This window comes from Mustelus asterias, chromosome 23 (genome assembly GCF_964213995.1).
Source record: "Mustelus asterias chromosome 23, sMusAst1.hap1.1, whole genome shotgun sequence".
In the NCBI taxonomy this organism is placed as follows: Eukaryota; Metazoa; Chordata; class Chondrichthyes; order Carcharhiniformes; family Triakidae; genus Mustelus; species Mustelus asterias.
Window position 1 is genome coordinate 49,910,505 of NC_135823.1, and position 15,370 is coordinate 49,925,874.

General features: G+C 40.6%; 1 protein-coding gene across 14 annotated transcripts in view; it reads left to right on the plus strand.

Annotated features, from left to right (window-relative positions):
• Positions 1 to 15,370, plus strand: part of eef2k (eukaryotic elongation factor 2 kinase) — a 57,661-nt gene that overhangs the window by 19,790 nt on the left and 22,501 nt on the right. For all 14 annotated transcript variants that reach the window (XM_078240561.1, XM_078240564.1, XM_078240560.1 and 11 more), the window contains 4 exons: positions 5,754 to 5,854; positions 9,612 to 9,672; positions 11,954 to 11,991; positions 14,221 to 14,392. In XM_078240561.1, coding sequence (XP_078096687.1) covers positions 5,754 to 5,854; positions 9,612 to 9,672; positions 11,954 to 11,991; positions 14,221 to 14,392 — 372 coding nt within the window. The remainder of the gene's footprint in view (positions 1 to 5,753; positions 5,855 to 9,611; positions 9,673 to 11,953; positions 11,992 to 14,220; positions 14,393 to 15,370) is intronic.

Consider the following 15,370-nt stretch of genomic DNA (forward strand, 5'->3'; position numbering starts at 1 on the left):
AAAATAATTATCTCTTAGTCATAATGACTGCTTGCGGCAGTTAAACATTTTCATAAACCCTGCCTGAAGCCAGCATCTACTCTATGGTAGATAAACAGACACTCGAGTGGAATTGTTTATTTATGAGTTCGCTCACACTACAAGTACAGTCAAAGGTCACAGGGTTTGAACATTACAGTGTTGCAAATAGTATGTTAGAGTGAGGATGTACTGTACTTCTTCATTTGAAATGGGGCCAATGATACCGAGTATGATGGCTCCAGAATGCAGTTGAAGCCAGCTGTGGCTTTACTTTTAGCCTGGCTGCTTAAAAACAATAGATTGACATAACACTGCTGAAAGTGTATACTATTAACTGTCCTCAGAGGGAAATTAGAGATTTTGTTTGAAGAAAATTGGTGCCCGCCTTTTTTAGATTCAGAGCTATATTCACTATTCCTGGTTGTCATCTAATGATTCCTTTTCTCCTCTCGCCTGCCCAGAAAACAACTCAAATGGACATTGAGTAAAGAACAGAGCGAGGGCTCAAAAATGATGATATGTTTGTGGTCTTTAATTTCTTTATAGGCTCGTGGAGAAAAAGTGAGCAGTGCGCTGGAGCCAGGGGATCTGTCCCCAGAAGGACAAAACATTATTTTCCCATTTTACTGATGTTCCATTTTAAAGTACACACAACCAATTGAGACCAGTATTCTTATTTGCCCATTTTACTGTTTTTTTTCCCTTCTGTCAGGAAGGGAACATTTAGAAAATGTTGGGGAGCGGGGGAAGCAAAAGAAAACAATCTGGAATGTATGAACTTAGTGTCCCGTTATTGTGTACGATAAAAGCAGAAGTAGAAACCACAAGGTTGTTTTCAGTGTTTATTTAAAAGCCCTGATGTAGCAGCACAGGGTACATTTAGTGTAGTTCTCTGGCTATTTACTCTAGCCATATATGGACAGATATGCAGTTCCATTTACCTTTGCAGTTATGTTTTTGGAGAGTTTAAAAAGGTGAGAGACGGGTGTTTATCTGAAGATTTACTACATCACAATGTCTTGCACAGAATTGAGGAATCCGATGCCCTGTTTCTATCTAGTAACAGTCCTGAATTATTATCCATTTTCTGTGGCGTCACATTCATCCTGTTTATATTGCAGAGTGGGTTCTGTAAAATCAGCAACAGTACATGCAACAGAATCACATTTGTTACTTCACTATGTGGAAACAGAGGTCCCGCATTGTTAGAGCTAGGCCTACTGAATTGGTGTAAAGACTTATTGATCTGATCACTGAGCAGAGGTGCACTTGTGTGCCAATATTTCAAATTATATTACTATACCTCTCGCTGTGGCACTGCTTTCCCTTAAAAGGCCCTTTGTGTGCTGAATCGTGGTGCAGAGGCTTCAACATTTTCCACATTTGTGACCCCTATCTGAAGGAGAAGAGCAGGAGGTGACCTATCATGACCTATCTCGAAGTTCCTCTCCAAGGTGCATGCCATCCTGACTTGGAACTATGTTGCCAGTTCTTCATCGTCACTCGGTCAAAACCCTGGATTTCTCCCCTAATAGGATGGTGGCAGTGTCTAGACAACAGGGGGTGCAGTATTTCAAGAAGGTGGCTCCCCAGCATATTCTCAAAAGCAGTTAGGGTTGAACAATAAAGGTTGACGTTTCTAGCAAGCCAACATTGTGAATGATTTTTAAAGAAAATTGCACTGGAATTGAGATAGTTTGAATCGTCTGCATGCTAATCTGCATCGTCATACAAGCTTGCAGAAATATATGCAAACATTCAGAAGCTAAGGACAAGGGTGAAGGTACAGCGCTAATTTTCACATGTATGCAGACCACATCCAGCTCTGTCTCACCACTATTTTTCTTGACGCCTCAGCTGTTGCCATATTATCAGACTGGAGAAGGAGAAATTTCCTCCAATCAAACATTGAGAAAACTGAATCTAGTGGGGTAGACCTCCTGGTCCTGCCGCTGCGGGAATTGTCATGAGCAGGAAGGACAATTTCTCAGACCATTGAAAGGTTCATTGACTTTGGGCAGGAATATCAGGTCCCAATGGAAGATCCCGCCCATTGTTTTTAGTCCCTGCTCCAAAATCTATTTCTTAGCTACCAACTCCATTCCTCTTCTTGGGAACAGTCAGAGATTAAGCCAGTTTGTTTGCAACCTTGGTGTTATATTTGATTCCGAGATAAGCTTCTGATGTCCTATTCATGCCATCACTAAGACTACCTATTTTCACTGCTGTAGTATCACCTGACTTCACCCTATTTCAATTCATCTGGTGCTGAAACCATCATTCATGCCTTTCGTTACTTTAGTTTTGACTATTCCACTGCACCCCTGGCTGATCTCCCACATTCTACCTACCACAAACTTGAGGTCACTCAAAGCTTAGCTATCTGTGTCTTACCTCCTCGTTTTCAAATACCTCCATGGCCTCGCTCCTCCCTATTATTGTAATCTCCTTCAGCTCAAGAACTTTCTGACATCTGCCTTTAATTCTAGCCTCTTGTACCTTCCCAATTATAATTGCTTCATCATTGGTGATCATGCCTTTAATTGCCTAGGCCCCAAACTCTGGAATTCTCTTCCTACACCTCTCTGCTTCTCTACCTCACTTTCCTCCTTTAAAACACATCTTAAAACCTTCCTTGTTGACCAAGCTTTTGGTCATCTAATCAAATATCTCTTATGTGGCTTGGTGTCATGTTTTGTATTGCTCCTGTGAAGCAACTCAGGACATTTCATTGCTTTAAAGATGCTATATAAATATATGTTGTTGTTGTTGTTGTGAAAGGGAGTCAACACAAATGGGGGGAGATCACAAACACCCACACAAGATCTCACGTCAAAGCAAACAAAATTCCATAGGTCAGGCTGTCCTATGCTATCTGCTGCTCTGACACGGATTCCATTCAGCTTCTTTTGTTCTTTCATTCACACCACCCTTTTCCTGCCAGACTTTCAGATTATCCTGATTTTTGTCTTTGGTTCCCGGTTTTCCTGACTCATTGACCTCTCAGAAGGTCTCGAGTCCAGAATTTGAGCACCTAATCTCAACTAGAACTTCATTGCAGTACTGAGGGAGTGCTGCATTGTCAGAGGTGCTACTTTCTGATGAGGTGTTAAATTGATATTCTATCTGCCCTCTCAGCTGGATGGTAACGATCCTGTGGCACTATTCAAAGAAGAACAGGGGAGTCCTCCCCAGTATCCTGGCTGATATTTAGTCCTCAACTAACATCACTATAACAGATTGTCTGGTTCGCTATCTTGTTGCTGTTTGAGGGAACTTGCTGTGTGCAAATTGGCTGCTACATTTCTGACGTGACAACAGTGGTTACACTTCAAAAAGTACTTTATTGGCTGTGAAGTTCTTTGGGAAGTTTTTGAAGACATGTATAAATGCAACTTCCTTCTTTCTCTTTTATGCTTTAAGCTGCACTGTTAGGAATCAGTGACACTCATGTCTTCTCCTGTACCTCCTCTGATAGCGTCCTTGCTTCTGCTCAAACATGATCCATTTTGAATGGTACAACAGGAAATATAGTAGAAGTACTCCGCAGGTCCAGCAGCCCATGTGGAGAGAGAAACAGATTGATAATTCTTTGTCAGAACTGATGATGGGTAATTGAGAGTGATCGATCTGAAATGTTAACTCAGTTTCTCTCTCCACAGATGCTGTTAGGTCTGCTGAGTATTTTTAGCATTTTTTGTTTCCTGTGGTTATAGTTCCTTGTCTTGAGGTCTCAGTTGAGCCTCTTTGTTCACAGAACTCTGAGACATCCGAAAGGCATTCATCCCTGCAGCTTCCTGTACCCAACCTTGGCCTGTGCAACAACAGAATCTATTAGTTCCATTTCTTTCTGTATATGGTTCCCTTATATTGTTCCCAGAGGTTAATATTGATGTGTTGTATTTTTGTTTCCACTGTAATATTTCAGGCTAGCTATTTTCCCATGACACTAGACCTTAAACTGAGCAGAAAAAGTTCAAGCAAAGTTTCAATTGAAATTGTTAAGATTACAACAAATGAAGTTTTTCAAAAAATCATAAACTTGACATAGCAGTGTTTACAAGAAATATAAATGCAATCTGCTATCTCAATGATGATGAACTTTAACACCTATCCTTATGGTTGCTATTTGATCTCTTTTGCAAGTGGGGCGTTTAAAACGAGCATTGTTGTCGGGTTGAAGTGTAGTATAGATCAATTCAGAATATTAAAGTGATCCAGAGCGCACATTGCTGTCGTGTCAATGTGCCACAAAGAGGTGCTTTGGATGATCTGTCTACATATGTGCAATTTGCTGAACCAGCCTTTTCAATCTTAACGATTATGAGATTTAAAAGTTTACTGTAATTTATATATTGTGACCAGAGGGAAGATTAGTAACAAAAACGGAAAATTCTGGAAATACTCAGTAGGTCAGGCAGCACCTGTGGATGGAGGAACAGAATTAACGTTTCAGATTGATGAACTTTTCAATAGAATTCTGTTCTTGGCTGGTGACCTGGTGCTACTTATTGTGATAAAATCAGCTGTGGTGGAAACTAACATGAAAAGCAAATATTGCATCTAATTAGACATGTGCCTGAATACTCTCCGCATGAAAGCAATGTCACTCAGCTTGTTGGGTTCAGTGAACTGGGTTTGTAAAGGATTTGGAAGAGTTTTTACTAGAGTGCAAATGGACTGTGGTAGATTATTGACTTATTTGTTGTACTTATTTTTATAACTGGGTGAATGGAAGAAATAGTTTGGTATCGTGGACATATGGCATATCTGAAAAATACAGATTGCTTTTGCACTGCCCATTAAAGTACAAGAATCAAATTCACATTTGTTTGTACCATTCCTTTTAATGGTAAAATTATCTAGCAGTGGGAACTGATAAGTGAAAAAATTGTCTAGATACTAACCGTTACTATTTTAACTAATATTGTGCTTTATAAAATGAATTCTGAAATTTTTAGTTTGGAGCAAGCTGAAATAATATTTTTCTTTTAACACTTAACAATCTTCCCAAATCCCATTTTAAGTTTCTTGTTGCACAGTAATCAGAGAATGAATTGTGTGTCTATAGAAGAGCATAAGAAAAAGAAGCACAATTAGACCATTGTAAATGTGTGCCCTGAATATTCATTGCTTTTTAACACCATGGTATTAGTGAAGCTTTGCCTCTTTCTTTTTAAAATGAACCCTTGTAACAAGTAATTACATACCATTGGAGCAACTGTCTTGGTTGCTATCTGTGTCTCTGATTATAGATCACTGGTTTACAAATGTGAAAGTTGTCTAACTAGAAAAGCCTATATAGAATGCTTATGTGAGTTCATATGAGTTCACATGTGAGTTCATGTGGGTTCATGTCATACTATTTGTAACCCCCACAGAGTTTCACTGGCTGTCTTGTCTGGAGACAATACACATCTTTTTAGCCTGTCTTGATGCTCTCTCCACTCACATTGTTTTGTTTCTTAAAGACTTGATTAGTTGTAAGTATTCGCATTCCAACCATTATTCATGTAAATTGAGTTTGTGTCTTTATATGCCCTGTTTGTGAACAGAATTCCCACTCACCTGAAGAAGGGGCTTGCAGCTCCGAAAGCTTGTGTGGCTTTTGCTACCAAATAAACCTGTTGGACTTTAACCTGGTGTTGTTAAACTTCTTACTATGTGAATTAAATGCAGAGTTAGCACTAGACCTTTTGTAAGGCAGCTGAGTTATTTTGTCTGTTTTGCAGGAGGCTTGGAGACATGCATTGGAAAAAGCTAAACACATACCTGATCCTTGGGCAGAATTCCATCTGGAAGAAATTGAGACCGAGTCAGCAACTCGTTACAGGTCTATATTTCTTGTCACTTTAGTTGCATCATTTGATTCCTGAGAGTCTGAAATATGAGTCTCAAATTAAAATGATACTTTGTGAGGAACAGAATTTAATGTGCAGTAAACATGATTCAGAACAGAATTACGTTCTGTTGAAGTTGAGGATCAACAGGAAGTCTGCCTGAGTATTTTTTTCCTAAATGCTGTACTATTAGACTGTGCCAAAACATAAATTCACTGTGTTGATGTCCGTAGAATTTTTCAACTGCTGTACAGAAATAAGGCAGAAAGTAAAGGAATTTCCTATATAAAGGGCAAAATCTTTGATTTTCCTTGGACCCAATATTGTTTTAATTATAGGAGGATTAATTTGTGGTATTGCTTGATATCAAATGCATCTCTCCTGACTGGTTTGTCATCAACATACTTAAGGAGTGTTTATCAGTTTCCTTTCAAAAACAGACTCGTGTAGATTCAGTCACCTTGTTTGAGGATTGGAAAAAGTGTCATCTTGCTAATTTACAAATGCTTCCGCAAGCTATTCATGGCTAGATAAGGATTTGTACTGTCAATATAGTGCCGCACCATAGAGACAAGGACTATGTGTTTCTGTGCAGAGATAGCTTATATCCTTATCGAATAATGTTTGGGATACTACAGTTGTCCTTAGTGTTTAGCTAGGGAGAGAAAACATCAGGAAAAATGTTCTGATCACTATCCAGTGACCCCCCCTGTTGGAAAGTGAGGTGGGTGAGGTTAGCATCGGACTGAGATGTGATGCCCTTCACCTCTCAGTAACCTACCAGTTCACTGAATAGGTTATTGCATGAAAATGGTCACTTGATCAAAGTACCAGAGTCAACCAGTACCTGCGAATCTACTCCAGAATGGGTCATAGTCATTATAGAATTATACAGTATAGAAGGAGGACAATTAGCTCATTGTACCTGTCCCAGTTCGCTGAAGGGCTATCTAATTAGACCCACACCTGCTATTCCTTCCCCTTAATCCTGTAGTTTTTCTTTATTTTTCAAGTATTAATCTAATTCCCATTTTGAAAGTAACTAGTGAGTCTGTTTCCACCGCTCTTTCAGGCAGTGCATTCAAAATCATAACAACTGACTGCATAATATTTTTTTCTCCCCACCAGGCCTTTTTTTGCAAGTTCTTTTATATCTGTGTCCCCGGGTTACTGACCTTCCCTACAGTGGAAACAGATTCTTTGTATCTACTTTGTCAAAGCCCTTCATGATTTTGAACAATTCTTTTCAAACTCTGCTTAAACTTCTCTGCTCTAGTAAATCTCCTCTGCACCTTTCTAAAGTTTTGATGCTTACCAAAGAGAAAGAAAACTTCTAGGAGTTAACTCATTTCCATTAATACTGTACACTAACTACTAAAGGCGTTTTAGCTAAAAGATTCATTTCCTGTTTGGGTTATTTGAAGTTCCTCTGCTGTTTTAAAACCTTGCTTGGACCTCTTTGCTAATTAAAAACCAGGCTGAAGAGTTGTGTATGTGAGAGGGCAATCTTTAAAGAGGAATATTATAAACAGGCATCAGTAACACTAGCTTGACTATTGCAAAGTTACATCATTGCAGTATGTTCAAGATTTATTATTGAACCTTGGCTTTTAGCCAGCTTAATCAAACTTACAATTCTGCAATTCATGGGAAACTCTCTGGGAACTGAACAAAATCATGTTTGTATATGAGGGTACACCCTTTTAATTAAAGTATCCAGTAATGACTCTGTTTTTAATAAATAATGCCTGCATGTTATTGGTACACAGCATTGCAGTAGTGGCAACGAGATCTGTTGCAGACTAAAGTATGTGGCTGCTATGAATGTATTTTTTTCCTATGCATGAGCCAAAATTAGACCAGTCAGTTTCTGCTGAAAATAGAAGTTCGAGTAAGCATGGTTGTCGAATACTTCAAAACTTTTTATTGTGGGAAAATAATAATCTATGGATCTGATTGTCAAAAAAGGCAACCTTGCTACTCCCACTTTGCTCAAGGGGTTATAGGATGTGTTTCTTGAACAGTGGATAAAATTGTATGCAATATTTAACAATTGCTTTGGCAGTTTAAAATGTCATGGAGGGTAGGGAGTTATTTTGATAGCAGCTGTTACTTTCCCAGGCTGTAAATATTGTCTGCAAATAATGGAGGTTTTTTTTGGGAGGGTGCAGTTTTATTGGAAAATTGAGATCCCCTCCCCCCTCACCTCACTTTCTTCCTTCAAATCAATTGATTTATTTTCTCCAGTATTATACCCAAGTGACTATATGTCTGCTCTTGGACTCTGAATGTCAGTAGGTGATTCATGAAGGACATCACAGCAAAGCCTAGTCCTATTCTCATCTGACATTCAACACACGAGCCCTTTCCAACTGGGAGTCAGTCAGTGTTGGGAACTCTGGCTGCTTTTCCTTTCCAGCCCCGAAACACTCAGGCCAATTATAGCACTCCCAAGGTCTGGCTAAACTGAGATTAGTTAATTTAACATCAGTGCTGTAACTAGGAACGTCTGATCTGGAAGGCTCATTATCACAACAGATGGTGTCAATAATCACTGAACAATTAAGAAAACTGTAGAATTAAATACATTTCTCAACTTAGGATATATCTTCTGTAATTTTACCTTCTTTTCCTGTAGTATTTCTTGGTCAGCGTTGACACACAGTTTGATTCCAGGTATCTACCATGGCCTGCCTTAATCTGCGAATGACAACGTTAAGAATACCTCCAAGGCTAAGGGCTACTGGCTATTTGTCCTAAAATTTGGATTAAGTTGTAGTATGTTCGTGGTCCCAACTGGTTTCAGGATTTTTATGTTCATGAGTCCAACATTTTTTCTGACTCTTTGACAGAGAGAAGCAGTTGGCTGTAATCGAGACGTTGAAACTTATCCATGGCAATCTGAAACAATAGATAATTCTCCCAGTGGGCATTCCTAGATATTATGGAGTGAGAAACTATGTTCCATTTACACAGCATGGGGTTGGCTGGTAGGAATCTACTCTTCAGAAGCTATCAACTGGTTTAATTGGCAGTTCCATTGGCCACTCCCTAGACAGTAAACACATCAATGGTCACCTTACCAGGCATCCTGTTCCGAGAAACCATTAAAAAAGGAATGATCCATAAGTTCATGGTTAGTTGCTAAGGTCTTCTGAGAAGGTAAGGCGGAGTGTAGGGAAGCCTAGCCTGAGGAGCAAGCTGACGATTTGCAGAGCAGTCCTTGGTCTGATTCAGTTTTGGAATTGACTAAAATGAGTTGCACCATCGTATTGGATACTGTGGGCAAATCCTCAATGTAGGAAATATGGGACCGATTTAGCTATGGGAATGTCCAACAGTGTAATGATTTGATTCTTTTTTAGAGCCACTTTTGGCAACATAGAAATTCCAATTGTTGCATTGTACAGCTAACTAGGTAGTCCCAAGGATTGAATTGCCTTTCCTACATTGCAGAGTGACTACACTTTGAGAGACCCTAAAAGGTGCTATATAAATGCAAGTTTTCTTTGTATTTTAATTTGGATTTGCTAAATCTAATTGGGTCACTTGACCTGAAAAAGCAATGAGTTTCCTGAAGGGAGTGAAAACTACTTTCCCCACGTTCACTGCTGCCATGTGCTAGCCACCAATGTATCAGTGATGTCCCACCCTTCACTTGGGGGAGGGAGCAGGTGTATAGAAAGGGGGTGTGATGGAATCATTCAGAATTCAAATAATCCCCCTTGCTTGATGTTTCTGTGTTAATAGGTACAATGCTATTTCAGGAAAATGGGTAGAAGATGAAGTATTCATGAAAATGGCACAACAGGTAATGACATCATCATTGTAAATCTTTTTATACTATTTCACACAGTAACTGTTGTTTTGGATGTTGCGGTTAGGTGTTTTGTTTGCCTGCTATCTGCATACTGTACCGTTAATCCAGTCAGAATGTGGGCACGAGACACAGACCCGGCCACTGCCAGTTCTCAGCTGGGTTAGAAAAGTTGAATTAATCTGCTACGCAACAGCTATTTACCTACCCCTGAATCCAGTAAGCACTAAAGAGGAAAGAACACATCTCCAGAACCCGCCAAGCAACCTGTACGTCTGGGACATGTCGGCCTTTGCTCAGTGGTAGCAATTTCACATCTGAGTCAGAAGGTTATATATTTAAAGCCCACTCCAGAAAGGGAGGCACCTCTGCAGTACTGATAGAACACTACACTGCTGGAAGGTCAGTACAGAGGGAAGCAGTGTTGTTGGAGGTGGATTCAATTGAATGTGATGTTAAACCAAGGCCCCCATCTGCGCTGTCAGATGTATAAGATCCCAGAGCACTATTCAAAGAAGAGCAGGGGAAATTCTCGCTGGTATCGTGGTCAGTATTTATCCCTCAATTAACATCACTGAAAAAACAGATTTGTCATCGTGAGGCCTTGCTGTTTGCAAATTTACTGTCACAATTCAATAAATTACAATGGTGACTGCAATTCAAAAGTATTCAGTTGGCGTTAAAGCACTTTGAAGATTCTGACATGATGATAGGCATTGTATAAATTTTTATGATCAGTCATAGAATATGTTTATAATAAATGCTTTAGAAAAGTGTGGGTTGTACCTCAAGCTGCGCAGTCAACATTCATGAAGTATAGCACACTTATGTACAGTACGTCGTCACTTAAGCTTGTGGCTGTGTTGCTGACAACAACAACGTTAAGTGAGACAACTTTACATGAATCATGGGATCTCATAGGAATCAATGTTGAAGCCAGAGTTAGGTTTCTTCAGACATTTCATGCCCAGAAAAACCAATGTATGAGTTGATATATTGTACCATCCATGTGCAGCACCTTGCATTCTTAGTTCAAATAGCTTGCAAAATAAAATAAATTACTGAATATGACAGAAATATAAATACATTGAAATTAGATAACATTGTCACCCGAACAAGCCTCGAGTATCAATTCATCTGTCTCTCACCACAGCACCCCTGAAACCCAGCTCAGCTTCTTGCTTGCTTTCCTTTCTCTCTCTCTCTCTCTTTCTCCTGTCCCGCTCGGCCGCTCCCTCCTGTCCCGCTCGGTCTCTCTCCCTGAAGTCTGGACCCCTTCCTGACAGTCTGCAGGTGCCAATCCACTTTCCCGGGTTGCAGATGGAGCTGGGAATGGTGCAGGTCATGCTCCCCGCCCTAGGTTGCTCGCACTTCATTACCTGGTGGGTGGCCGGCAGCTTCCTGTCCCTGCCCTGTGCTCCTGGAACTTGGGCCTTGTTCTTTCCCCACTGCCTGGGCCTCTAGTGATGACAGTGGCGGCTGGCTCAGATTGCAGTCTGGTTGGGTAGAGGGACGTTGGCCTAAGCATAGGCGACTTAAAACCATCAATGACAACATAAATCGGAAAAAGGTCCCAAAGGTTAAACCGTGTTTAAGTGAAACGACGTTAAACAACCAACATAAAGTGAGGACTTGCTGTAGAAAGATTCTTCAGTTTTAATTAAGTCACAGATTAGCCTAATCTTTAGTGTGTATTGCCATTTCTGTTCTGCACAAAAGCATCTTTCAAGCTGTTTTGACTTGCTGTGTGAAACTCGGTGCATCTCCTGCAAATGGTTCTCCCTTCTGACCAGGCTGTCAAGGCAATGATCCTTCTTCTTACTTGGGATATACCTTGAAATAGCTGCGGTGAGTGCACTGCTGGTCACCAGGTTCCTTACTCCACCCCTCCCTCCCCTCTGTGGCCACGCATCGTGATGAGCCTGAAAGCTGGCATCAGTGATTGTGAATTTAGCCCACACCTCACTTACCTTCTGCTGCCCTTGCTGCAGTTTGAAGATACGCAGAGATTTGTTTATCACTGAAAGAAACACATGGCTTGGTACAACACTTCACTGACAGTGCAGCATGCATGCTTTTACTGAACTGTGTACAGAACACAACAATGCAGCCCAAAAGTACAATTTGAATCCTGGTTTTGTTTTCTTTAAAAGTAAAGGAAAAGCTTGTGGAAGCTTCTTGAGAAATAAGTACTTGACGTTCATTGTACTTCCTTCTCCTTTTAATAAAGTTACTTGCTTGTGCATAAGTAAAGAGATTCATGTTTCCCTTTCAGCCATTTGGTCGAGGCGCAATGCGGGAATGTTACAGAACGTAAGTTTTATATGTTTGTTGTGCCATTGAATAGTTGATGTAGATCAGAGTGGGCACAGTGGCCTGGGATTCTGAGTGATGAAGTAAAGCTGTACATTCCTCACCATTACTCACTTCTGTTTGCTCTGGATGTTATATTTATCATTTCATGCTAGGGGGAGATGGTGGTAATGTCGCCAGAGGCCCAGACTAATGTCTTGGGGACATGGGTTAAAATTCAATTCATAAAATCTGGAATTAAAAGTGAGTTTTGGTAACAGTGATCATTAAAACATTGTCAATTGTCTTAAAACTCATCTTGTTCACTAATGTCCTTTTTTAAGGAAGAAAATCTGCCATCCTTGCCCAGTCTGGCCTACCTGCAACTCCAGACCCAAGCTATGTGGGTGACTCTCAGCTGCCTTCTGAACTGGTCTAGCAAGCCACTCAATTAAAGGGAAATCAGTGATGGGCAACAAATGCTGACCTTGTCAGTGACATTCACATTCCATGAAAGAATTAAATGAAATTGTTTTTGTTGTATAGTGAGGAAACAATGTCTTTCTCCTGGTAGAATGCAAATAATGATAGTAGACTTAAGAGGTTAAGGGGGGGGGGTGGTGGAGGTTAAATTTAACTTCCCTGCCCCCCAGTAACAAGATCTAATAGAGGGTGTTATACGGAACGCTTTATAAAAACACTTCAGTTGGAATTTTCTGCCCGTTCTCACCAATGGGATCCTCTGGTCCCACCGATGGCGAACCCCGCCGAGGGTTTTCCAGCGACACAGGTGCATAGAATGGGAAAACGGTGGGCCACCTTTGTGAAACATGCGGTGGAGATGTGTGGAAAATTCTGTCCTTGATTTTGTTTCCAGAGAGAATTTTGCATGGCTTCTGTGACTCGGTCATCAGCTGGTCTGACACTGAATTGCGCAGGCCAGGTAAACTCCTGTTTGCCAGCAAATCAAAGCTGGGGTAGTGGCATGGCTATTACAGTCAAACTCATTTCCCTGGCTAATAGAATACGAGGGGTCAGAGCTCCAGTTTGTGATTGCTGCTTACTCTCTCGCCCCTTGCAAGAAAGATTTCCAGCACCCACTGGAGCTGTGTTAGTTGGGATGCAGGAAGTGTTGGGAAACTGGTTGGTGGATGTGGTAACTGATTACTTTTATTTTTAAGAACATTTTTCTCATTCAGGATTCATGGAGTCCCACGAATTTTGCAGCGTTGGTGGAGGAGATTTTGCCCATTCCTCCAGGAGAACGTGTCTGCCTAAAATAGTTCTCCATTTAGCCACCTTCCTCCATGACTTCCCGAGACACTATTATATGTCCCTTTTTAATTTTGTTTATTTTAAAATCCAGTCAATGAGGATTTATTTGAGATTATTATAGCTGTGTGGTATCTGGGATTTATCCCTTGTTTGTAGATTAAATGGGTTGCTGACGTTTTCAAAATTTGCAGACATGAGGCAGGTCATTTCTCAAAATCAGTGTCTTTGTAAGCATGCAGTATTAATTTACAGTCTGGTCATAGCACTGTGACACTACATGCTTCTAAACCAGCAGTAGAAACATGTAAACTATCTCTAGAATTCTCAGGCAGTGGATTCTAAATGTGTTAGTTGTTTTGCAGTCATCTCTGCACATTTAATATATGAACTGAAATTTTAGCCTTTTGTTTATTTGGGTTGAATTATTTTTTAAATAATTTGTGCAGTAGATCGTTGCGTCTACTGTCTTAATTTTGCTTTATTACTGGATTGTAGATCATACTGAGTATTGGAAGTTGCCAAGTGCCACCCTAATTGTCTTTATTCATAAATGAGGTTAGCTGGAAATGCTTGCGTGTTTATTGGGAAAGGAAATTTAGTTTCCACTCTGATGACACATTGATGAGACAGACTCTTGATTAATGGTCATTTGAACCAGATACTGGACCATAATCTTCATCTGTAGAACCATGCCTCACAGAGTGGTCAAAGGTTTCAGCAGAGATACAAGGGTGTGTGGAGGAAATTAGTGAGAAATGGTTATGGAGAGCAAGGGAAATGGTTATGGAGAGCAAGGGAACTTACCCTAGGAAGTGCTAGAAAGGTACCTTCGGTGGGGGAAATTGGGGGTGGAATATGTCATATTTAGGAAATAGCTCCTGAGAAATCAATGTGAAAAAGGAAAGTGCCAAATTATCTTAATTGCAGATTAGTTGTACCAGAGACTACATTTTGCTACTTTTCTTTTTAAATCAGGAAGAAGCTTTCGAATTTCACACGTCACCAGCAGTGGAAATCTGCCTCCAATTATGTAGCAAAGCGCTATATAGATTCTGTGGATCGCAATGTGTATTTTGAGGATGTACGACTTCAAATGGAAGCAAAGCTCTGGGGAGAAGAGTACAACAGGCACAAACCTCCAAAACAGGTGAAGTAATAGACACTGGGTTCAGAGAATTCAGATCCCTTATCTTGTGAATTCTGAACATAGGAATAGGAAGAAGCCATTCAGCTCTTGTAGCTGTTCCACCATTTAGTTTGATCATGGCTGACCTTTATCTTAACTCTAATCTGCTCTGGTTCTGTAATTCATACCAACCAGGGTGAGATACTCTTTTGGAGAGTTGGTGCAGACTTGATGGGCTGAATGGCTTCCTTCTGCACTGTAGGGATTTTGTGGAATTTGTGTCAAAATCTGGTGGCTGAAAATTAGCAGGTGTGCAGCCAATAAAAGTTGGCAATGTCTACATTCTGCTTTAGTATGTATCTTTGGTAGTCTTCTATCTTTGCTCCTCTCTAACTCTTGCTGTGGAGACTGGCTCATGGTTGTAATGCCCTCGCTCGGAGGCTCAAGTGGCCTATTAACAATCACTATCTTGACTTACACTGTGTTAACCATGGGCTCAGTGGGTAGCTTGCTCACCAGTGAAACTGAAGGCTGTGGGTTCAAGTCCCATTATCTAAACACAAGATCTGGGCCCACACACCAGGTGCAGTACTGAATGAGCGCTCCACTATTGGAGGTGCCATCTTTTGGGTGAGATGTTAAACTGAGGCCCCTGTTTCCATCTCTGATGGATGTAAAAAATCCCATTGTGGTGTTTTGAAGAAGAGCAGGGGTGTTCTCCCAGGTGTCCAGGCCAGTATTTATCCTTCAGCCAATGTCACTGATTTATCTGATCATGTATCTCATTGCTGTTTGTGGGACTTTGCTGTGTGCAAATTGGCTGCCACATTTCCTGCAAACATTTCAAAAAGTACTTCATTGCTTGTTAAGCTCTTTGGGAATTCTGAAAAGTGATATTTAACTATAGGCCTTTTTTCCTTTAACTTTGCACAGGAAGCATAGTCCAAGTTGAGCCAGTGTTTCCAGGAGAAGTTGGGGATGGGCAGCATGGACACAGGC